Source organism: Capsaspora owczarzaki (assembly GCF_000151315.2).
Source record: "Capsaspora owczarzaki ATCC 30864 unplaced genomic scaffold supercont2.5, whole genome shotgun sequence".
Lineage (NCBI taxonomy): Eukaryota > Filasterea > Ministeriida > Capsasporidae > Capsaspora > Capsaspora owczarzaki.
In genome coordinates this window covers 1,393,996-1,416,560 of record NW_011887296.1, presented here as the reverse complement: position 1 = coordinate 1,416,560, position 22,565 = coordinate 1,393,996, and the positions used below count along the sequence as shown (strand labels likewise).

At 54.7% G+C, this 22,565-nt stretch overlaps 9 protein-coding genes across 9 annotated transcripts in view; 2 read left to right on the top strand and 7 right to left on the bottom strand.

Annotated features, from left to right (window-relative positions):
• The window catches only part of CAOG_08740 (hypothetical protein), a gene marked incomplete at both ends in the record, with an annotated part of 4,878 nt that extends 1,854 nt beyond the window's left edge, over window positions 1-3,024 (top strand). The window contains 3 exons of the mRNA XM_011272058.1: window positions 175-604; window positions 744-1,919; window positions 2,105-3,024. Of these exons, the coding sequence (XP_011270360.1) occupies window positions 175-604; window positions 744-1,919; window positions 2,105-3,024 (2,526 nt within the window). The remainder of the gene's footprint in view (window positions 1-174; window positions 605-743; window positions 1,920-2,104) is intronic.
• A 916-nt stretch (window positions 3,025-3,940) lies between these two features.
• CAOG_03868 (hypothetical protein) lies at window positions 3,941-8,457 on the bottom strand. Its single transcript, XM_004363539.2, has 3 exons — window positions 8,121-8,457; window positions 6,384-7,899; window positions 3,941-6,230 (listed from the first exon to the last, which is right to left on the bottom strand). Exons 1-3 carry the CDS (start codon window positions 8,389-8,391, stop codon window positions 4,115-4,117), a joined length of 3,903 nt encoding a protein of 1,300 aa, XP_004363596.2. The 5' UTR covers window positions 8,392-8,457; the 3' UTR covers window positions 3,941-4,114.
• Window positions 8,458-8,671: 214 nt separating this feature from the next.
• On the bottom strand, window positions 8,672-10,054 carry CAOG_03867 (nuclear movement family protein). Its single transcript, XM_004363538.2, has 2 exons — window positions 9,197-10,054; window positions 8,672-9,101 (listed from the first exon to the last, which is right to left on the bottom strand). The coding sequence occupies exons 1-2, from the start codon at window positions 10,004-10,006 to the stop codon at window positions 8,847-8,849; spliced, it is 1,065 nt and encodes a 354-aa protein (XP_004363595.2). The 5' UTR covers window positions 10,007-10,054; the 3' UTR covers window positions 8,672-8,846.
• Window positions 10,055-10,179: 125 nt separating this feature from the next.
• CAOG_03866 (60S ribosomal protein L8) lies at window positions 10,180-11,839 on the bottom strand. The gene is made up of 2 exons (XM_004363537.2): window positions 11,810-11,839; window positions 10,180-11,106 (listed from the first exon to the last, which is right to left on the bottom strand). The coding sequence occupies exon 2, from the start codon at window positions 11,095-11,097 to the stop codon at window positions 10,321-10,323; it is 777 nt and encodes a 258-aa protein (XP_004363594.2). The 5' UTR covers window positions 11,098-11,106; window positions 11,810-11,839; the 3' UTR covers window positions 10,180-10,320.
• Window positions 11,840-12,399: 560 nt separating this feature from the next.
• Window positions 12,400-15,345, bottom strand: CAOG_03865 (hypothetical protein; the record flags this gene model as incomplete). The annotated part of the gene is made up of 4 exons (XM_004363536.1): window positions 12,400-13,583; window positions 13,789-14,224; window positions 14,323-14,572; window positions 15,125-15,345. 4 exons carry the CDS (start codon window positions 15,343-15,345, stop codon window positions 12,400-12,402), a joined length of 2,091 nt encoding a protein of 696 aa, XP_004363593.1.
• Window positions 15,346-16,180: 835 nt separating this feature from the next.
• On the top strand, window positions 16,181-17,969 carry CAOG_03864 (proteasome alpha 4 subunit; the record flags this gene model as incomplete). Its single annotated transcript, XM_004363535.2, has 8 exons — window positions 16,181-16,240; window positions 16,334-16,376; window positions 16,496-16,658; window positions 16,774-16,851; window positions 16,963-17,051; window positions 17,147-17,310; window positions 17,443-17,530; window positions 17,627-17,969. The coding sequence occupies 8 exons, from the start codon at window positions 16,181-16,183 to the stop codon at window positions 17,791-17,793; spliced, it is 852 nt and encodes a 283-aa protein (XP_004363592.1). The 3' UTR covers window positions 17,794-17,969.
• Window positions 17,970-18,054: 85 nt separating this feature from the next.
• CAOG_08739 (hypothetical protein) lies at window positions 18,055-18,388 on the bottom strand (the record flags this gene model as incomplete). The annotated part of the gene is made up of 2 exons (XM_011272057.1): window positions 18,055-18,153; window positions 18,245-18,388. The coding sequence occupies 2 exons, from the start codon at window positions 18,386-18,388 to the stop codon at window positions 18,055-18,057; spliced, it is 243 nt and encodes an 80-aa protein (XP_011270359.1).
• A 250-nt stretch (window positions 18,389-18,638) lies between these two features.
• Window positions 18,639-20,306, bottom strand: CAOG_03863 (hypothetical protein; the record flags this gene model as incomplete). The annotated part of the gene is made up of 8 exons (XM_004363534.2): window positions 18,639-18,784; window positions 18,860-18,962; window positions 19,050-19,115; window positions 19,226-19,293; window positions 19,423-19,573; window positions 19,679-19,857; window positions 20,009-20,101; window positions 20,224-20,306. 8 exons carry the CDS (start codon window positions 20,304-20,306, stop codon window positions 18,640-18,642), a joined length of 888 nt encoding a protein of 295 aa, XP_004363591.2. The 3' UTR covers window position 18,639.
• Window positions 20,307-20,333: 27 nt separating this feature from the next.
• Window positions 20,334-22,486, bottom strand: CAOG_03862 (hypothetical protein). Its single transcript, XM_004363533.2, has one exon. The coding sequence runs from the start codon at window positions 22,390-22,392 to the stop codon at window positions 20,383-20,385; it is 2,010 nt and encodes a 669-aa protein (XP_004363590.1). The 5' UTR covers window positions 22,393-22,486; the 3' UTR covers window positions 20,334-20,382.
• Window positions 22,487-22,565: the final 79 nt, after the last annotated feature.

Sequence of the window (22,565 nt, the reverse complement as noted above, 5' to 3'; positions counted from 1 at the left end):
GCAGCGGAAGAGGCGAAGCCGGTGGTGACAGGGACCAAGCCAGCGCCGGTGGCGATCCAGCGGGAAGCGTCGGAGGCGAGGTTGCCGTCGTCAGTGGTGGCGTTCCGGCGACGTCGGAAGCGACAGAAGCGGCGTATGTTTGTGCGCTTGGTCGCGGCGGCCGATGCGCTGGAGGTGGTTCTGCCCGAGGCGTACGCAGAGTTCGCTGATCGTTTTGAGCCGAGCGGACCCAAGAAGTTGCCCGTGAGCCGACCTGGTTTTGATGCGGTGATCCGTATTGACCCGTCCAAGCAGCTCAGGTGCGACCCGAACCGCAAGTTTGGCCGTAGCAAGGAGGAAGCTCTGAGGAAGTACGTGGAGGACGGCCTGAAGACTGGCATGATTGTGGAGTCCGAGTCCGCGTTCTGCTCCCAGCCCATGTTCGTCAAGAAGGGTGATGGCTGGCGCGTCTGTATGGACTCCCGGCGTCTGAATGAGGCGACGATCAGGGATCGGTACCCGTCGCCTGATGCCTTGGCGCTGATTGACAAGCTGAAGGGCGCGAAAATTTTCAGCAAGTTTGATCTCACGAGCGCGTTCTGGCAAGTGAGATTGAGCGCCGACAGTGAGAAATACACGGCGTTCCCGTGCGACGGCAAGCTGTACCAACACAGGGTCATGTGTTTCGGGTTGGTCAACGCGCCGGCGATGTTCCAGCGTCTGATTAATGAGGGTCATGGGCCCGCTCTCCGCTTTCGCTGGAGGGTACTTTGACGACATTATTGTGTTCTCCAAGACGCCGGAGGAGCACGAGCTCCACGTGAAGCAGATGCTGGCTCGGCTGAGGGAGTTTGACCTGTACGTCTCCTTGAAGAAGTGCGTGTTTGGCACGTCGAGTGTCGACTTCTTGGGGCGGCGGGTCAGCGAAGCCGGAGTGGCGGTGGATCCTCGCAAGGTGCAGGCGGTCCTCAACTGGAAGCCGCCGACGGACGCGACTGGTGTGCGTGAGGTCAACGGCCTCGCGTCCTTCATGAGGCGTCATGTGCCGAACTATGCCGAGCTGGCGCGCCCGATGACGATGCTGACGCGGAAGAATGTCCCATTCGTCTGGTCGGCAGAGTGCGAGAAGTCGTTCCGCGCGATCCAGCAGGCGCTCGTCCAGGCGCCGGTGCTGGCGTACCCCGACACGTCGCGGCCGTTTGAGATTTTCTCGGATGCGTCAGATCTCGCGTTGGGTGGTGTGCTGATGCAGAGGTCGGAGTCCGGCGACGGTCTGCACCCGGTCGCCTACTACTCGCGCGTGTTCACGAAGCCAGAGATCAACTACTCGGTCTACGACAAGGAGCTGCTGGCTATCCTGGAGTGTCTCCGCGAGTGGCGACATTACGTTTGCGGTTCTGGCAAGATCACCGTTTGGTCGGACCACAGGAATTTGCAGTGGTTTACGGAGACGCGGGAGCTGACGGCGCGCGAGGCTCGGTGGTGCGAGATGCTGGGCGAGTTCGATCTGGTCATCAAGCATCTGGAGGGCTCCAAGAACGGTGCGGCGGATGCGATGTCCCGTTCGGCGTCGGGAGCTGGGCCGAAGGAGAAGCTTAAGGGCCGGGTGTTGGACCCCGAGTTGTTGGTGGCTCCAGTCGCTGGCGAGGCCGATGACGAGCAGAGCGAAGATTTCGTTTTCTCGCCCGGGGCGACTCTGCCGAGCGCGCCTACGGTCATGACGCCTACTGCCATTCGCGAGGCTTTGCAGAAGGCGGTGGCCGAGGGGGAAGAAGAAGGAGTAGAGCTTCTATCCTCCAAACGATACCAACTTCACGACGGTCTCATCAAGCGCGAGGACCGAGTGTTCGTCCCAGAACATTTACGTCCACAGATCCTGCGATACCGCCATGACGCAGCGACAGCACGTCACTGCGGGAACCGAAAGACACTTGAGGACTGTTAGTCCAACGCGACTTTGTCTGGCCTGGAATGAGAAAGTACGTGGAGCAGTACGTCCACACTTGCCCAGTTTGCCAGATGGTGAAGCATGCGAGGCACGTACCATACGGTCTCTTGACTCCTAATGAGGCCGCAGACAAGCCTTTCGGCGACTGGTCCATCGACTTTGTGACCGGATTGCCAGATTCTCAAGGGTTTAACGCAGTCATGGTCTGCATCGATCGACTGACTCGAGTTGCACATTTCATTCCGACGACAAAGTCTGTCACGGCGGAGGAATCGGCTCAGTTGTTCCTGGAGAATGTCGTGAAGCTGCACGGCGTTCCGGTTCGTGTCTTGTCTGATCACGGACCTCAGTTCATTGCAAAGTTCTGGAAGAAGCTATGGAAGGCGATGGACATCGACCTCTCCTACTCTAGCGCGTATCATCCACAAGGAAACGGTCTTGTGGAACGGGTGAATCAAGCGCTGGAGTCATACCTGCGAGCGTACGTCGGTGAAGCCGAGGATTGGTCAAGACTCCTCTGGTTGTGCGAGTTCACGTACAACAACACGGTGCACGCGGCGATCCAGTGCAGTCCGTTCATGGCCATGTACGGGTTTCAGCCGGAAATGGATGAGATTAACTTCAAGTCGCCGAAGGCACCTCAAACGGCAGCTGATCGCGTGGAGGAACTCAAGGCACTGCGTTTCTCGTTGAGAGCGAATATTCACCGAGCAAACATGTCCGCAGCCAAGTTCTATGATCGACACCACAAGGCAGCACCTCCGATCACGGTGGGCAGCCTAGTCACAGTTCTGCGTCGCAGTCAGACGGCCGAACAACCGTATGCCAAGTTGGCGTACGTACGCGATGGTCCCTTCAAGGTCGTGAAGCAGATCAATGAGCGTGCCTTTGAGCTGGATCTAGGTGAAGCATCCAGCAAGTCCCGCACCTTCCATGTATCTGTCTTGGAATTGTTTGTCGCTGATGACGTTGAAGGTCGGATTCGGCGGGTCCTGCCTCCTGTCAAGGACTGGGACGGAACAGTTCGACATCGAGTCGAGGCGGTGATTGATTCGACTCGTCACAGCGAGATTATGTACTATCGCATCCGAGGGTAGCACACCACTGCTCGTGAAGATACTTGGGAGCCGGCCAAAGATGTGTGGGCTCGCTTCCCCAGGGCCGTTCGTTTATTCCATCTAGCCGAACCTTCTCTGCCACAGCCTACGCGAGAGGAGTTTCACGAATGGATCGCCGTCGGTCCAGGCGAATCATGTTCAACCCACGGCTAGTCGCACGCCCGCTACCCCAGCTGGCCAAGCTCCACCTCAAGCTAGTGCGACACCCGTTGCTACGCGTTCAGTGGCAACCCCACCTGCAGTTGCTGCGCGTTCCGTGGCAACCCCGCCTACAGCTGCTGCAAGTCCCGCAGCAAGTCCATTTGTCAAGTCGGCATCGGCGTTGCCGACGTCGCGTCCTGGGTCCTCACCGGTGGGCCCGTCACACTCTTCTCCGCGGGGAGGACCGGGAGGGGGTAGAGTGTCAGGACCCGCAGGCTCTGCGGTCCCGACTGGGTCGTTCTTTGCTAAGAAGACTCGGCGTTGAGTTTCGCATTTTGACTTTGCCCAATTTCCCGCAGGCAAAAAATTAAGCGCTGCCTTAACAGTCTAAACGCCTCACAATTGCAAGCACCGCTTTAGTTGAGTTTGTTCATCAAAGAAACGAGGAAAATATGACAGGGAGAAGAGGAGATGCAACAATGATTTTCTCGCATCCCGTCGACCCTAGCCCATGCCTACTACCAGCGTATTACCTTCACTCACATAACTAAAATGCAATTAAAATAATATTTCACACCGTTCTATCGCGGGAGGAGAGTGCCACGACCACTGTTGTAGCAGCAGTGGTGGCCAAACTTCGTTCGTGAAAATTCACGCCACTTGGATACTTTGACGCTTCTGCACCTGCACTTTTGCCACAACCAGACTGCTACTTCAACACAAAGCTCACTGAATCGAGGGTCAAGTTAAAAGCCTCAAACGAACGTACATTTGCGAACAGATAGAAATAAAACAATTGCACATTGACAAAAACACTTAAAACACTTCACACAATCACTCGCTAGTCGTCCTTGCGACAGGTGATGAAAAAGCATCGGGTACAAGAACCCCCTGGTCGGAAAACAAATACTTGACCACCCCTCTTGCGTTAGCTTTGATGGGCCACACGAAGCGCCTCAACAAACTCCTTGCCGAGCTGGTCTTTGGTATCGAACAAACCCAGTTCGATTCGCTGGAGCTTGAACAAAAGGCGTGGATAGCTGAGGCCAGCTGGCGCAGGTGAGACGACAATGCGCGTCTCCAACGTGCCAGACTCGATTGCGGGAAGCTCGCCTTCGACGGGCTGTTTGGCGAGGCGAAGCAAGTAGATGCCGCACTGGCCCGTGCACAGATACAGCAATCGACGAATCGACCGCCCGTCCATTCGATGCAGCACCGTGTGCTTGAGCCAGGCAGGACTATGGCTGGACGCTTCAAAGCCAACAAAGTCCAAATGGTTGCTCAGCCAAGCGCGCAAGTCCTCGACAGAGTCACTCACGCCGCAGCACAGGGACTGCAGCTCAAAGCTGGATAGACTCGTCAAGTGATGGAAAACGTTCGAGATGGCAAAGCCACGTCGAAGAGCCTCGAGCTCGGGACGACGACTGTCAATCAACGCTTGAACAAGCTCGCGCGCCTCCTCGCCCAAGCCCGATGTCGTCATGTCGTCGAGTGTGAGCTTGCCAGTGTAGCTGGCAATGTCGCGAGTGGCAGCTGGTGCATTCAGGAGGAACTTGAATACGGCGGACGATAATGGCAACGTGACACGACAGCCGTCCAAAACGCACTTGATCAACAATCGACCAAAGGCCTCATGTGTTTCAATCAGCGCATCCGGCGTGGCTCCCGCGGGGGTACCAAAGCGGATCTCCAGCCCCGTAGGCACAGGAAGCAATGTCACGTCTTGGTCAGCGACTGTCGATGCCCATTCAAACAAGCGCAGCGACCGGTGAGAGGAGTCGGTGCTCGAAATGGTTGATTGGTGGGCTGATCGCGACACGGATTGCGCCGTTGCACACTGCATAATCAGACCAAACAAGATGGGATAAAACTCTTCAGACGACAGCAAGAGCTTGCGATCCACCCGGAAGACAAGTTTCTTGGCAAGGTCCGCCTCAAACAACGAGGCAAAGCACGTTAAAGTGGTTCGAATGAGGCGCTCGGACGGCGACCAGTGCGTGGACTGCGGAAAGTGGGGGATGGACTCTTGGTACTTGACATCCACCACCAAGGTGGTACGAGACACGCCCTTTTCGGCAAAGGAGCGGACATACAGGCGCTCCATCCAGAGCCCTGCGCTCGAGCCCTGGTCGCCAATCGCTAAATGGTGTTGCGCGGCCGCCATCGCGCTCGGGAGGACATTGCGCGACAGACTGCTGTTGGACCGCGCAAGTGTTCCCTTGGCTTTGATCGGGGAAGACGGTGCAGAGCCTGCTGGGCCAGTGGCCGTTTTGGCCTTATTGAGAAGCGGGTTGGCGAGCGTGCCATTGCCACCATTCCCACCGGATACGTGACTGCTGCTGCTGCCGCTGCTGCTGCTGCTGCTTGGCTTTTCCTCCTCCAAATCAGTGCCTAGAGATTCATCATCCACAAAGTAGCCGTGGACGAGCGCGGCGCGACAGGACAAGCGCTTCCAGACATCCTTGTGCAGCAGAGCCCGAATGAGACTGCGCAATTGGGGGTCGCCGCCTTTCTGGCGCGGAAGTGTTGGCAGCTGACTGTCCCCATCAAACACGGGTGTGGTCTGGAAAACGGCAACATGCAAAAGCGCACCGAGGCACCAGGCGTCGGCCGCATAAGCAGTTGCGTACCAGGGGTCTCCCGAAAGCCGCTCAAACTTTTCCACTTCTGGCGGGACGACGAAATGTTGAGCCTGGCACGTGCGCAAAGACCCCAGCTGATCGCCCAAGGCAATTCCCCACAGTACTGGCATTCGAGCAGCAAGCAAAGCGGGGATGCTGCCAGAGGGGTCCTTTTGCGTACCGAGGCGCACGTGTGCAGCAGTGAAGCAGCCAAAACTGGTACTGCGCTCGTGCAGAGACGACAAGCCTTGCAGCAACTGATACACGATCGATTTGAGCTGCAACATGTCCGTGCGGTTTGCCGGCGCGCTGAGCCAGGCTTCGAGTGTTTCAGCGAACACTGGGGTCGACACTAGAATTAAATCGTTGTTTGCTTGATCAAAAAAGGCATCCGAAATTGGAGCTAGGGCATAGTGGTGGAAACTGCAATGGAGTAGTAGGCAACCAGAAGTGAGTCAGACGAGAAATGGCAAAAGGCAAGAGGCAAAATCAGAGAACCAAGAACACCATGGTGGCAAAAAAAAGTGGTCGAGGAGCCAGCATGTCGAAAGAACATTTTCAGAGCAGCATTCTCACCTGCGATACCGAGCAAGATCTTCAGCGAGAAGCGACCCTTGACTCGGAGAAAGAAGCCCAATCGCAATACGATGAAGCAAAGCTGGTTGCTTATTCTGCTGCAACGTGGCTGTATACAACGACGAGCTGGGAAACAGCGGTTGCACCGCGGAAAACTCTTGATCCACGCTCTTGGTTCCCAGTGCAGCAAATGCTTGATGCGCGGCCTGCTGAGATTGACAAGTCGCCACGTGAAGCAGCTCGCTACGCAGCGCAGCTGGCGTCAAAGCTCGCACAATCTTGGAGGGTTGGCGAGCTAGTGTGGATGAGCCAGCGACGGCCTTGGGAAGTGCAGCGGGGACCGAGTTGGGAATAGGTGCTGCAGGAGTCGCAGCCGCTCGCAGTGTAGCCGTTGCCACCGCAACCGACGAGATTCCGGACTGAGTGGTGGTAACCTCCGTACGGGTGGCGGTCTGTGCAGGCGGCGACATGACGGCAACGGCAGGTTCGAGCGCAGCAATTTTGACAGCGACTGCCATCTGTGACTGCGGAGTGGGACTGACAGTCGCAGGTGGTGGCGCAGTGCTGACAGATGATGCAGGTTGCGGCGCAGTGGTGGTGGTTGTAGTAGCGGGGGATGCGGCGGCCGTTGCTGGTGGCGTGTGGGTTGCAAGGAACATTTCAACGCTGGCCAAAATATCTCCCAGAGCAGCAGTGGTTGCAATGTCCTCGACTGCAGCTGGTTTTGCTGAGGCTTGAGAGTCTGCAACGGGTGTCTCAGCGACAACGCTCACAGCAACAGGCTCGGACACGGTCGGGGCGGTTGCGACCGATTCAGGAGCAGAGATGGGGGCCACCTCCATGGCCGCGCTCGACGCTAGAGTAGCGACCGCAGGAACGATCGGCGTCGGAGACGCAGCAGGAGGAGTAGGCTTGGTATCAAACATATCGAGAGCCGCCATGATTTCACGTTCGGCGTCGCTGTAGAGCGCGTTATTTTGATTGATGCGCGAGACAAAGGTCGCATGTGTAGAGTCCGAGGTTGGCGCCAAAGGCTTTGCCTCCGGTTTCTCCTGGGGAGCGGCGACAACTGCAGCTGGAGCATGACTGGGACTGGCCGCGGCGGCTGGACGAGGTGCGCTTGATCCCTCCGACGAGGCGACTGCACTCGAAGGGCTCGATGTACTAGATGTGCCTGTTGCACTCGGAATAGTAGGCACGGCGGTGCTGCTGCCGGTGCGAGCCAGCGTGCTTGGTTTGGAGCCAAATTGAGGCGTTGGCTTGGGTGACGACGGCATCGCAGGTCGCGCCAACCCAGGTGCAGCCGGCGACCCGATGCGACCCGACTGGGACCTCCCGAGCATCGATGGTGACGACACTGGCGCAACCGGCAGGGGTGGTTTTGAGGGTGAGGCCGCGCTCGGCTGAGCAGAGGGGTTTGCCTCTGAGTTGGCAGCCGCGGCATCCTGAGCGAGCAGCGCTTGGAGCGATCCCGACGAGTAGAGTCCAGTCACGGGGTTGACTGTGCCAGACGCGGCTGTACAATCCCAAGACAGGACGGTCAGTGAAAGTACAACGAATGAACGGAAATGAAACAGGATCGACCGTTTAGTATGCGAATTAAACGCGGTAAAAACGAAAATGAAATGCGATACGAAAGTTCATCCTTTTCTTTGTTTTTCTACCCCCTTGGTTTTCGCCTTCAATTTTAACAACGGTCAAAAAGCTCATCGAACCGAACCGAACGAGGGGACTCACAGCGAACGCGTCCACGCTGCAATGGTGCGTCTGACGCCGAGCTCGATGGGCCACCGCCCGCTGGGGAGTCGGGCCGACTGATTGAGGACGGCGTCGACGCATTGGAGGCAGACGCACTGGAGCCAGAGCCAGAGCCAGCGCCGGCAGCGTCCGAGCCGGAGCCCGATTCGAACTTGCTGCGGAGGTTGCGGACACCAGGGAGCTTGGCTTGCTGCGGAGTGACGACGGGCGGCGTCGCGGTCGACTTGAGCGGCGCTGATGCTGAATCCATCAACGACAACTGGATGGATGGATGCACGGCTCAGAGCTGGTTTGATGTACACAAAAGAAGAAGATGAAAGAAAAAGATAAAAGAGTGAAAAAAATAACTATGGGATGGGGGTGGTGGTGGTGGATTACTGTAGAAGTTAAACACTGTTGAAAGTGCTTGAACATGAGATGAAGGAAGTGCTGCTGCTGCTCATTCGACGTGTCATGCAGATCCTGTTGTCATTGTCGAGCAATAGACACATTAGCTCTAGTGGTGGTTGCGGTGGTGATGGGAAGTTGGGGACACAAGCAGCACTGTGGAGTTTGTTTTTGAACAGGTTGTTTTTGTTCGTGATGATAAAGTACGACAACAGTTTGTGAGAAACAAAAAAAAGTACAAGGTGATTTGAGCATCGATGAGTTGAATCACCGCGACAGGGCCTTTTCGGTGGGCGCATCCACAATTCGCATTTCGCTTCAGTTGAACTTGGCGTTGGAAAAGTCCATCTCGGGATGTTGCTCCATGAATCGCTTGAGAGTCTCTTGCTTTTTCATCTCGTCGGACGTGGGCAAGCCCATCTCCTTCTGACGTTGGTCAAACATCATCTTTTCAACCATTCCGCGCGTGTCGCCGTCCAGATCGGTCAGCTTTGAGTTTTCGGGCTCCACCTTCTTGAGGTCGATCTCTTGGTGTCCCTTGATGACGCACGGCCACCATTCCATCGTGTTGATCTACATCACAGAAGCAGAGCATGCCAGATGAATGAGACAAGGCCCTTTCCGCCGCCTCTTACTCGTCGTTCCTTCGACAGCAAACAAAAACCTACCTTTTGAAGACTAATCACAACCATCTTGCCATCCTCAATGTTCCAGAACGAATCCTCCTTCTTGATGTCGTTGAAGAGCTCACCCTCGACCATCGGCGGCTTGTTCTTCAGGCCCAGCTTGAACGATCGCTTGCCAATCTCGCACACAATGTCGCGCGACTTGACGGCAAAGCTGACCTTGAGAGGGATGCGCACTTCCACATCCGCCAGCGACTGAGCCCAGTTGTACACATCGGTCGACCCGCCATTGCCAGGGTTTGGCCGTTGCTTGCCAGCCTCGAGGGGCTCTTCGTCAGCGTTGGCCGCAGACGAGGTCGATGATGGTGCCGACGGATTGGCGGACGTTGCCGGCGCGGCAGCAGCGGCAGCAGTTGGAGTAGACGTAGACGTAACAGATCCACTTGCAGCAGTAGCGGGAGCAGCAGATGCAGCGGCAGCAACGGGAGCAGGCGCAGTGACTGGCTCATCGTCGGGAAGCTCGACCAAGCCAGATGGCGCGTTCGCTGGCAGCCGTGTCGTCGTGGCCGCAGCGGCAGGCGTTGCAGTGGCCGCAGCAACAGGAGCAGCAGCAGGAGCAGCAGCAGGGGCTGGCTTGGGCTTGCTGGCTGCCGGCTGCTTGGTTTCGACGCGCTTCTGCACCGTTCGAAGGGCCTTCAGGACGGTCGCCTCGCCGACCTTGGCATCCTGGCCAGTGAAAAAGTCAGTCTTGCGCTCGAGAAAGCCAAAGAACGTGTCCAGGAGCGACGAGATGCCGTCGTGCTGCTGCGCAATCGAGAGCAGCAACGCGTCCATGCGATCTTGCATTGCCATGCTGTTGTAGTGTTTTGTGCTTTGGTGGAAACGAACAAAAGAAAAAAGAAGAAGAGTGAACTGGTCGTAGTGCTGACATTGTCATGGAGAAAGAGAGCGCGCACACACACACACACGCAGATCTGCAGCCTCGTTTCCCCAAGCTTTAAAACTTTCAAAGGAAAAAAAAAAGGTGTCATTGTAAGAAAAGGACAGCAACATGGCGGTCGTCTATATTCCATTTGGAAAACAAATGCAAGCACAAAGAAACAACGACCCAACCACGCGTTTTGCCAGATAGAGGGCTTGTAGGAGCAACAACACGACAAACGCTTTTAATCGAGCTCGAGCTTGCTCTTGGCTCCACCACGCAGGCGACCAGTGCGACGGGCAGCAATGAGACCGACCTTTCGGCCGGGAGGGCAATCGCGACGGACGGTACCGGGCTTGCCGATGTGCTGGTGGTTACCACCACCGTGGGGGTGCTCAACGGGGTTCATAGCAACACCACGAACGTTGGGCCAGTTGTTGCGCTTCGCCTTGAACTTGTGGTAAGCAGCGCCAGCCTTGAGGAGGGGCTTGTCAATACGCTGGCCACCGGCAACGAGGCCGACCATGGCACGGCAGTCTGACGAGAGGACCTTCTTGGAGCCAGACGGGAGCTTGATGCGGGTCTTGTTCTCGTCGGGGTTGTGGGTCATGATGGTGGCATAGTTGCCAGAGGTGCGGGCAAGACCGCCGCGGTCGCCGGTCTTCTCCTCAACGTTGCAGATGACGGTACCCTCGGGGAGCTGGCCAATGGGCAGGACGTTGCCAATGGCAAGGGCAGCCTTGCGACCGCAGTTGATGAACTGGCCAGTGTAGAGACCCTCGGGGGCGATGAAGGTCTCCTCGCGGTTGGCGAAGCAGTAGGGGTCGCGGAAGTGGACGCGAGCAAGGGGGGCACCACGGCCGGGGTCGTGGATGATTTCCTTGACGAGGCCGCGGATGTAGCCGTGACGCTCAGCAAAGTCAAGGGTGCGGAACTGAGCAGCGCCCTTGCGGTGCTTGGTGTGGGCGGTGAAAACACCTCCCTTGCGGCCTTTGCGCTGTGCGAGAATCGGGCGGCCCATTTCGAGGAACTGCAAAGAAGCAAAAAAAAAAAAAAAGGAAGACCAAAAGCAAAAAACCAAATGTGAATGGGATGGTTCCGAAGCGAACGACAAGCAAGGCAACGAGCAAAGAGCACGAGTTACAAGGAGAGAAGAGCGAGAAAGGGAGGGGAAAAAAAAAAGGACGAAAGGAAAAGGGCAAAAAAAAAAAGCGTTGCTGATCTTTTTCTCTACATCCGCACACTGGCGCACAAGGATGGAGTGCAACTCTCACTATGAACTCGCATGCAAGGACACGCATGTCGGCGCGACGTGGCGATGCAGCGCAAGAAGACGAGAAGGAGAACGGAAAAAATAAAAATCATCATAAAAACATCAAAAAAAAAAAGCGTGTGCTGGAAACGATTGTCAAAGTGCTGCTTGTGCTGCTGCGCTGCCCAGTGCCCTTCACCGGGGGGAGGCGAAACAGCAAGATCGCCTGAATAGGTGTTTAGAAACAGGCATGGCGACGGTCGAGGCGCAACAAACGGCCGGAAGCGAGCGAAACAATGCCGAACGCCCGAAAAATTGCTCCTGTCGCTCATCCCTCTATCCCCGCCTTTCACCCCTCGAAACGCCCCTTCGTCACATTGCAGCCGCCCATCTCTGCACATTATCGCAACGAGCATTCAATTTCACATCGGATTGGGTAGGGTTGGGGACGGTCGGGCAGCCGGATGGTCGCGGTACACACCTAAAGGGACGAAGAAGAGAGCGAGCAAACCAATTCAGCCAAATCAAGTTTAGCTTTTTTTTTTTTTTGTATTGTATTTCGATTATCGCTTTTCGATTTTGAGCTCTTGCTGGGTTCGGGAATTGGGATGCCGATATTTGCAACATTTGTGTTCGTTTTTGGCGTACATTCTCAGAGCAAGTGCTGGTGGTCGGATTTTTGCTCCGTTGCTCCGCCAATTCTGTTGCGACTTCGCTGGGCATACAACGTTGCAAGCTGCTTGTGGGGACTTGCCCCAGCTGGACAAGCCCTTCAAAGCTCTTGGAACTGAACGACACAGGCATGATTGCAAACAAATGCTCAGAAACTAATACCAAGTAGATCTACAGAACCCAACATCCAAATCAATCAACAACTTCACAAGGTGGCATCCATTTCACGGGCTTGAAACGCGCACAGCAGATGACGCACACGCACATGAAACACCGCCACAATCAAACAGTCATGAAGTGGGGATGAAATGGGGACGGGAGGAGAGAGGAAAAACCAATTTACAACAATGAAACCACCAACAACAATAAAGACATCGCGCAACCCCCTCCCCCAGCTGCTCACACGCCAAAATCATAGGTTGGCTTCAAGGGCTGACATCCTACATTGTTGCAGTGATCAACAATCGTGCCGGTCGCAAAGAACTCGGCCATCTGGGCCTGGGCACGAGGATCGCGGCGTGGAAGCTCGTGCGTGTCGGTGGCAGCGGACGGGGGCGTGTTTTGCATGGGAACGACGGGCACGCCAAAGTCGTAGCCCTGAATAATGCTTTCGGTGGTTGGGCCAGTGATGTACTCAAACCCAAAGAGCGTCTCGTTGTTCTCGCGGACGTTGTTGATGAACATCTTGGAGCCGACCGATCGGCCAGCTGTGTAGGCTCCGAGATAGTTGACCTGCGCGTCGCCGAGGCCGTACTGCTGGATGACCACCTTGGGTTTGGTGTTGGGCAGGGGGTTGTTCACGATCGAGTCGAGGTAGCCGGCGGGTTCTGCGCCATCCCATTGCATCTGCAGCACTGAGAGAAGCATGATGCGGTCGATCGAGTCCAGAATGCGTGCCTTGACAATGTCGAACAGCTTGGAAAAGTCCACGCTGCGCGGGAGCAGCAAGCCATAGGGACCGCCCATCACGCCAAGCACGCCACGCTCGACGTCCTGGCTGGCCGCCATGTAGACGTGGCCGAAAATACCGCCCTCAGAGTTGCCATTGTAGAAGCGGCGGGTGGGGTCAATCACAGACTTGCCGTTGAAAGTGACAGCGGGGTCGCTTGCGAACGCGCCCTTCATGACCTTCATGAGCATCAGCGCGTTCGTCATGCCCTGTTTCAGGCGGTCGGGCACAAAGCGAAAGTCCGACATGTTGCCCGCAATCATGGCAATCACGTACGGCTCGTCTTCGTCGCACAGACCCCACCAGTTGGTGGCGGCCATCACGTAGCCGTGTTCGTTGGCCTCGTCCTGCAGGTAGCCCTGCTCGATTTCAGACATGTCGCCAAACAAACCGTGGCCGTACTGCAGAATGGGACCCGTGGTGCCGTTCGTCACGAGGCTGCGCGGGATGAGCACCTCGAACGGCACGGGAGTCAGCTTCTGGTAGAGCGGGGTGCCGTTCTCGTCGCGCACAATGTACGTGCCGGGCGTCGGAGCCGTCATGTACAGCGGAACGTTCATCGTGCCCAGAATTCGGCGGTACATGTCTGCCGAAAAGTTGTCGGTGATGTTGGTGATGGTGTAAGTGGGTCCGTCTGCACCCGAAAGCAACGACAAGCAGACAAGCGAACAAGCGGACCAGCAAATGAGGGTGAGTACTCTCTCTGAAATGTATGCCACCCCCAAAACAACAACACAAAACAAAAAAACAAAACAAAAAAACAAAACAAAAAAACAAAACAAAAAAACAAAAAAAAAAAAACAACAAAAAAAAACAAACCCAAAACAAAAAACACGTACTGGCGGGAATGCGGGCAGTCGCATCATCGCGCATAAAGACAAGATCGCCAGTGACACTCTCCTTGCTGGAGGTCGTAAAGTCCCAGGCAATCTGGAGGTTGGACTGGGGGACGTTTGCGGACGCCAAACGGGCAAAAATGTCCTTGAACAGATCGCGGCGGCCCTCAATGTCGTAGTTGTCGGTGGAGATGTTGTCACGCAGCGCCTGGAAGCCGAACGACGGGGCAACCAGCTGCATGGTCGTGTTGCGAATGTTGCGAACGGCCACAATGTAGCGCGTGTTGAAATCGAGAGCCTTCAGCGGCCAGATCATCAAGAGGCGTCGGCTGGTCAGGTCGGTGCTCATATCCAGCTCGACAAAGTGGGGCAGGTGCTCGAGCGTATCGGCGTTGATGATGACGGTCGGGCAGTCGGGGCTGAGCGACACGCTTTCGTTCTGGCCAGAAAGGAACAACAAGACAAATCAGAGAAGACCGTGAGCCCGATGGCAATGACACTGGCACTGCGATGACGACAAGCAAAGCTTTCACATACCCAGGTACGCGGAACCGTGGCGTCGAGCACAGCATCGGCAAGATAGGTGGTCATTGCAGGAATAATGGGGAAGCCATCAAGCTTGTTCCAGTCGGACGGGTTGATGTGGTCCTTGTAGGGCAGAGTCGTCTGGAGCGTCGTGGGCCCAAAGTGAACACGGCTGCCAGAGTAGGTGGTCGGATCGGGGCGCAACCAAAAGCTGTTCGGGAACGGCAGGATGCACGCCGCAGGGTCGATGGGGTCGCAGTCGCTGTTTTGTGTGCCAAACGCAAAAGTAGCAACTGCTTAGTACAAGCAACAACAGCGAGGAGTTTCGCTCCATCACAAGCGACAGCTGCTCAGACAGATGGAGTTCGGTGGAACATTTTTCCAACAAAGTGCAGCGCTCGTGGTTTGATGGTCGGTAAAATTTGTCAATGGTCGACACTTGATTTCCTGCACTTCTTCACACATTCTCACCTGAATTCTGCGCAACACACAAAATTCAGACAAACCGAAACAATTCAATGCAAAATCCAAACAAAAACAAGAACAAAAACAAAAACAATTTCAATTACAAAAACAAAAATCCAAAAGACTCAAGATTAAATGAAGAAAGGACAAAAAAAAAAAAAAAACACAAAGATCAATGATGACCCAACAACGTGATAAGCGAGCGAGAACACATGAGCGTCAGGGTGAGAGGCACAGAGTGGATGCGAGTGAGCGAGTGCACCGCTGAGCAAAAGGACGCGCTGAGCAACAAGTTTGAAAGCGCGGCTTTTTTTTTTTTTTTTTTTTTTTGAAGATCATTTTTCAATACAAAGTGGCTTGCACAGACACCACTCCACTCCGGGCAGCCTTCTTGGTTCGTGTCGACTTGCGACTTGGCCAGCGTGTGTTGGGGGACGGGGAAATGGGAGAGAGCGATGATGCGGGGGAGCGCGGAAACTTGCCTTGCTGGACGGGGCGGGCGACGGCGCTGGCTGCGAGTGCCAACACCACCACTGCGGCGATGGCGGCGGTTGACCGAGCACAAGCCATTGCAGACAGAAAGGAGACTGGGTTGAAGTTTAGAGTGAATACAGTACAAATAGTGAATTTTGGGAAGAAGTACAGTATCGGGCGGTGATTGAGATTGAGATTGAGATTGAGATTGAGAGGGAACATTCACTTGGCAAGAGCTGCACGTTAACGGCAGCTTTCTCAACGACGATGATAACGTCGCTTGATAGAGATGGACTCGGATATCAGACCCCGAATCACGATCATCGTTGAGGGTTTGCATTCAAGTTGAGCTTTTGGGTTTTGATCCAGGATTGCTCCTCTGCTCCCTGATTTGATATCCCTCCTGTCCCTGAGACAGAACCGACATGCAGATTTGTATGAAGACCTGGTTGAACCACTCGAAATACCAAAAAAACACCACCCAGTCCTTTCACAAACACAATGGTAACGCAATGCAATGCCATACAATGGAGATTTGGCTCGGCTTCCCCTTCGTCCTTCGCAGCTTGGACTTGAGTGCCAACCATCCGCCTTCGCATCGGTTCATGCGTAGTCGACAGACACACTCTCTCCACCAACACAGCGCCAAACTCCCAGCAGCAAAGGCCAAACACACAGCAGCAGCAATGGAAGCAGCAGCAGATTCGAGATCTCGAAACTTTTCCTCGTTCTTTCTCTCTCTCTTTCATTCGTTTGCGCTTCTTCTTTGCTCTCGCGCGTTGCACATTCCAAGCACTCGTGTGACGCAAACACACACTCCGAATGACTGCTGGTCCACCAGCACGTAGGAACGCACACGCGTATGGTTGAAGGACAGGGACGATGGGCAAATTTCGAGATCTCACTCTCTCTCTCTCTGACCCCCATTGCCATGCCATCGCACGACCGGCCGGCACTCGACCCACCCCCCAAAACGCTTTGTCTGCTGGCCGTTTGAGTGTGCTGTGTGGAGCTGGTTTGAGCAGAACTCTGACTTGTTTGATTCAAAATTCGTCCCATTTTTGCGTTCTGTTCTGGCTTGCAGGCACATCGCTACGATTCGCGCACAACCATCTTCTCGCCGGAAGGTAAGACGCTTGTCAAGTCCGTCAAAGGACAAGCACGGTGGCGCCTTGGCATTTCGGCCAACCAACGTCAGGATTTTGCTGCTGACTCCAACTCGATTCACTGCGTCCCTGCCCACCAGGTCGCCTGTACCAGGTCGAGTACGCCATGGAGGCAATCAGCCATGCCGGTACATGCTTGGGCATCCTCACATCGGAGGGCATCATCATTGCCGCCGAACGCCGCGTCACTTCCAAGCTGCTCGAGCAGAATTCTCTCAGCGAAAAGATCTACAAGTTGAACGAGTACGGGGGTTTTTTTTTTTGATCCCTCTTGATTGTCTGTGCATTCTTCAAAAACGCAAAAGCACGGCAGAACGTTGTTGCGCTCACATGTATTCAAAACCTTGCCTCCACACAGTCACATGGCGACAAGCGTTGCTGGTATCACTGCCGACGCTAACATTTTGATCAACTGGATGCGTCTTGAGGCGCAACGGTACGTCATTCTTTCTCCCAACCTCGGTCTTGTTTTCTTTGCAAGGACTAGCTGTCTACATCATTGGTATTGATCTTGTCACACCCCCACCCCCTTCCGCCACTTTCACAGATATATGCTCTCGTTCCATGAGCCCATCCCTTGCGAGCAATTGGTTCAACGACTGTGCGACATGAAGCAAAGCTACACTCAATATGGTGGTACGTGTTGTTTGATGCGCGCGCTGTACCTTCTGGTGGGCGAAGTGACCAACTCTGCTGTTTTTCTGGTGTGTGTGCGATTTTGTTCTGGCCAGGTCTCCGACCTTTCGGCGTCTCTTTCCTGTACGCCGGCTGGGACCAGCACTTTGGCTTCCAACTTTATCAAAGCGATCCCAGCGGTAACTATGGCGGCTGGAAGGCTACTTGCATTGGTGCTGGCAGCCAATCTGTGCAGTCGTTGCTGAAGCAAGATTACAAGGTGTGGCATCGATTCGTTTCATACTCGCTCGCATTGCTTGAATAGCGTGTCGTTCATCAGTCACTCATGTTTTTCTTTTGCATTGCTCCATCGTTTCTCTCTATCTCCCGGGCTCCGTTTCACAACAATCAGGAGGAGTTGACCCTCCAGCAAGCCAAGCTTTTGGCCATCAAAGTTCTTAGCAAGACCTTGGACAGCACGACCCTTACATCAGAAAAGCGTACGTGTTTGTTTTTGTTGTTGAAACAGCCGCAATGGCAACTGAATCGCGAACAAGATGCACTCAATTTTTTTGTTCTGTTTGGATTTTTGACAGTCGAGTTTGCCACAATCACACGCGAGGCAGGCTCCACCTACTTCCGCATGCTGAAGGACAGCGAAATTGACACCTTGCTGGCGCAGGGCAAGCTGGAGCGCGAGGAGGAGGAGAAGAAGAAGTTGCAAGAGTCCGGCGCCTCGACGTCTGGCACTGTCAAGGTTTGAGAGCGCGTCCGCCTTTTCCAAGTTGATGTGGTCGATAATCCAACCATGTAGCTTCTCCTTGTCAAGTCATTCCTGTGCCACTCGTGCTTGTTTTCCTTGTTGTCGTTTTTTTTTGTCTTGTCTTTTTTTTTTTTTGTTGGGTGTTGTAACCATGTGAATGAAGAAAAATCAGCTCATCTGACTTTTGCTCCCTTGTGTTGATTCACATTATCGAAATGATGTCCAACGCGTCATTGGCCTTGCGCGTCGCTGTGCTGTGAATTACGACTCGCGCGGCGGGTCGCCGAGATAGGTTCCCAAGTAGAAGAACGGACGCTGGATTGGCGGCCATTCGCCAGGATGCTCGTCCCAATGCTTCTCCTACAACATTGTATCGGTGATATACAGAGGGGTGGTTAGCTAACATCCATTGCCTAGACATGGTTGTATTGAGCTCAGTCGGCGCTTTTACCTTGTGCCATCGCCGACGCAGCGTCACTAGAGTCACCCCTGCGTACAACCCAGCCAGGTTTGCAAGCAGATATGGCAGCCACGGAGCAGGCGCGGCGAGCAGTTTGAGGTTGGGAATATGCCGCGAGCGACCGAATGCAATCATGCTGCTGTATGCAATGCGGTCCACGATGATGCTCCTGACAGAGCGGATTTTAGACTGAGGTGTAAACACAGATCGCTTATTAACAAACCAATAAAAGATCAATGTTGATGCATTGAAAACCACAGCGCACCGCAAGAAACGACGAATGAAGCATGTCAATCTAACTTTGACGCTCGACGTGAACAAGTCAACGCGCAGTACTGTAATTTCAAAAGGTATACAGTACATACATACAAACTTGTATAATATACTCATAGGGAATCGCTAGCCATGCCTGGGGGAAGCTCCATCGACACTTTGGTCGGGAAATGATCCAGCATCTGGATGCCCTTGTCGTGGTCGACGTTGAGCTCGTCAATAAAGCCAAACCAGTAAATAACCATGCCTGGGCCATACCTGTTGAGCGAGACAAGAAGTGTGAGTGGAAGTGGTCCAATCCATGATGGCACAAACCCCAACCAAAACACCTACCGGCTCAGATATCCAAATAACTGCGCTTGATTTCGTGTGTGGTTTGGCCGGTCTCCAAAATACGCCTTGCTTTCTATCCATAGGACGACGCTGCCGTTGACCACTGAGAGATGGGGCACGCAATGAGAAAAAAAAAAAACCCAGACCAAAAGGAAAAAAAAGTCAGTTCCATAAGTTCAACTGCTCTTACCGATTGGAGCTTGCAGCTTGATATCAGGGGTTTTATGAGCGTCGGCTTTTCGCATGTCTTCTTCATCTGTGGGGGTTTTGCCAACGGGACCAACCGTAGGGGGGGGGGGAACACATATTGAGTGCTCGAAACTCCACACTCAAAACCACTCGTTCATTTGGTCAAACGCGACGCACTCAGAAACGGAATGCCCAAGTTTCGAAGCTTCTCTTGCAATAGTGCTTCGTATTCGGCACCAACGCAACTACAAAAATGGAACGCCGACGGCAGATGTCAGCTTCAGTTCCAGTCTGAAAGAACTTTCAACAACAATAACAACAAATACAATCGAGAAGCAAATGAATCCCAGGGGCACCTGTCCAGCTACACTTACTGTTTGACGCGCTCAACAAGAGGGGAAGTCATGTCGTCGTATTGAATGCAACACTGCACTTCTCTTCGCAGCACCAAGTCTGGAATGAGTTCTGGCCGCTGCATCAACTCCTTGACCCTTGGGTTTTTCTTGGAAATGCCATCTCGTACATCTGTCAACCACCATGCATTCGCGTACAAAATAGGAGAGCATGAATGAGCTTTTCAGTTACCAGACGAACTGATTCTGAGAAGTACAGCAACAATCCAATACAAACCTCCTTGCGCTAGAAAGAGTGAAAGCAGCACTCGGGCCAATGTACACGGCGGAATATTATACCGCATGCACAATTGCCATGCAATAGAGTTCTCGGGTGTGAGCTCGGTCGGCGATGGTGCTGATGGCGCTGGACTTGGGTTGCTCGCATTCACCTGGTCTGCAGGGAAGGCCATCGCTCTGTGGCCGACGCAACCCACTTCCAGTCAGTAAGCAGACACACAGACATGGCCAGTTTGGCAGCGCGAGAGGTCGTCTGGAGATTGGGGCGCGGGGGGTCTCCAAAGGTTCAGTTGGAAAATTTTGGCGGGAGATTTTCGTTTCATCTTACGTGAATGCGCGCCAGTAGAGCAGCATTGCCTCTGGGCTCGAGTGCTGGTAGGCAGTCTTCTTGAGCCACTCTTGCGACTTTTGCGCACGAATGCTGTGGATTGCATTGAGCGTGATGCTATTTTCAACGAACGCATGCACACAGAGGGCGGAGTTGCGGGGTTTTGTCAGCGATTTCTGAGCAGCCAAGGGACAACAACATCAAGAAAAGCTCACGTTGAATGACGTTGCACAATTTCCATGGGCGGAAAGTCTGCTTCGAGCATGGCTACTATTTCGTGATAGACAGACTCGCGCATTTTTGGCAGATGAAAGCAAAAGTCAAGACTGAGAAACGTAACGTACTTTTGACAACAATTGATTTCAAACAAGAGTCTAAAGCACGCGAGGGCATCGATACAGCAATTGTCGCAATACCAACGTGCTGAAGGAGCGCCGAGGGGGCAGAGCAGTGGGGTTGGGCACTTTGGAGTTGTTGCGATTTGGTGGGCTGGCTGAAACCCCCTCACTCGACGGCCGAGACAACGTCGCGGAATTTTGCGGCGCAGAAGGAAGGGTGAACTTTTTGTCTGCGGCTTGGCGGAGTCGAGCATAGCTCTCCGATTGGCTCATTTTCTCATAGTAGATTTGACGAGCGACCTTGGCCTGGGTTTCACGCACGTCACGGAGCAAGGCCATCTGCTGCAGCCGCGCTTGAGGATTTGAGACGCTGGCGGCGGGTTTGCTGCTGCTGGTGACCGGGCCAACGGGACGATCGCGGATGGCTTCCACCAGGGCATCCTTCAGCACTCGGTTGAAGCAGACATCGGCAGCCGTGTTTCCGTCGCTGTCTCGCGCTTCTGGGTTTGTTGTGGGCGCGGCTAGAAGCGTCTTGAGCACTGTCACGGAATCGGCAATCGGTACATTCGGCATTGGACTGCAGGCGGCGTGCAATGGGGTGTGTCGCTTTTGATCAACAGCATGCGCTTTCGCCTGTCGGCGCAGCAGCTCCGCCACCAGACGTGCGTCGCCCGCGCGAGCAGCCAGATGGAGAGCAGTGATTCCAGACTTGTTGCTGGTATGCGGGGAGCACTTCCCGACCGTCAACAGAGTCCATGCAACGTCGCGATGCCCGCTGCGAATGGCCATCATCATGGCATCGTCACCTTGGTGATCCACGGCGTTGCCGAGGGCGCCAAGCGCGAGAAGCGCCGACACATAGTCTGCCCGACCCCTTTCGGCTGATATCATGAGCGCCGAGCGACTGCGCGAGTCCTTCCCGAGCAGCACAACTCGCATGTCGGCCAGATCTTGCACGATGGGAAGAGCGGCATCATGCGCCACGGCCATGTGCAAAGGCGACGACTTTGACGTTCGCGTGCACACCCAGCGCTTGGCATCGTGCTGTCGCAAAAGACGGTAGAGCTCGAGGTCACCCCGTTTTGCGACGCAATGCACTGGGGCCAAGCCGGACAAGTCGGTGGCATCGACATTTGCTCCGCACTCTATCAGCCGACGCGCGGCCGCCGATTGACCCGCCGTCAGCGCGAGTAGCAGCGGAGTAGCGCCACCACTCGAAATGGCATTCAAGTGCACCAAGTCGCGCGGCATGAGACTTGGCTTGAGCGTCAAGCCCAGCAGAGCGGGATGGTCGAGAACAGGCACGGCTTTGACGCCGCCCTGGAGCATGGAGGGGGAATAGCGCGGATCCCGCATAAGCACGCGTGTGACCGGATCGTACGCGTGGTGTCCACTGTCATGGCACGACAGCAGCACCTCGAGGGCCTCCATGTTGCCCAGACGAGCGGCGAGATGCAGGGCTGTTTCGCCTCTCGGAGGAGCGTGGTCGTCCGCCAGCCACGAATTCACATTGACTCGATAGCTGGAATCGTACGCCGCATGCTGGACGACGGGTTGCGCATCGATGACGAGCTGCAGAAGCCTTGTGTCCTGTCCGACGACGGCTTCCCGGATAATTCTGGTCACCAGATACTCCAGCGATCCGCGCCTCGGAGCTGTCGGAGTGTACGCCAAATGTGTGGCTGCATCTTTCCGCTCTCTCCGCGACGGCTGCTTGGTTTCTGGCGATGTCCTGTACTTGGCGATCGCCTGCCGCAGTCTCCGGCTCGCAGCGCGCTCTTGGCGTTTGAGCCCCTTCAGTCCAGGCACATGTTTCGCCTCCGCAGCCACCGCAACAGCCGCCGTCGATGCAGTCTGCTTCTCTTGCGGTTTAGCTCCAGATCCAATGCTTGGCGGCGTTGCTGCTCGTGGCGCTGGACTTGGGCGCGTCGCGTCCTGCTTCTTCTGCTCCTTGTGCTTCTCCTTCTCCTTCGTCAGCTTGCTCTCTGTGCCAGCATTGCGCAATGCAGTGGTCCGCTGCAGCTGTCGGTCGATCGGCTTTGTCATTGTTGGCCAGTCGAAAAACAACTTGTCAAAAAAAAACAAAGGTGTGTCAAATTTCTGAGATTTTTCAAACAATAACAAACAAAAACAAAATACAAAAACAACGACTGAGAAAGAAAAAATCCAAAAAATCCAAAAAATCACTCTTTGATTCTTTTGTAACAAAGCAGTAACAA

What these genes read in the sequence shown, in the direction of transcription:
- CAOG_03868 (XM_004363539.2), bottom strand. Translation starts at nt 8,391, where the DNA reads ATGGATTCAGCATCAGCGCCGCTCAAGTCGACCGCGACGCCGCCCGTC. An exon ending in GCAGCGTGGACGCGTTCGCT is followed by an intron (nt 7,900 to 8,120) that starts GTGAGTCCCCTC and finishes GGGATTGTACAG; the next exon opens with CCGCGTCTGGCACAGTCAAC. An exon ending in GATCTTGCTCGGTATCGCAG is followed by an intron (nt 6,231 to 6,383) that starts GTGAGAATGCTG and finishes ACTCCATTGCAG; the next exon opens with TTTCCACCACTATGCCCTAG.
- CAOG_03867 (XM_004363538.2), bottom strand. Translation starts at nt 10,006, where the DNA reads ATGGCAATGCAAGATCGCATGGACGCGTTGCTGCTCTCGATTGCGCAG. An exon ending in TTGTGATTAGTCTTCAAAAG is followed by an intron (nt 9,102 to 9,196) that starts GTAGGTTTTTGT and finishes TCTGTGATGTAG; the next exon opens with ATCAACACGATGGAATGGTG.
- CAOG_03866 (XM_004363537.2), bottom strand. Translation starts at nt 11,097, where the DNA reads ATGGGCCGCCCGATTCTCGCACAGCGCAAAGGCCGCAAGGGAGGTGTT.
- CAOG_03862 (XM_004363533.2), bottom strand. Translation starts at nt 22,392, where the DNA reads ATGACAAAGCCGATCGACCGACAGCTGCAGCGGACCACTGCATTGCGC.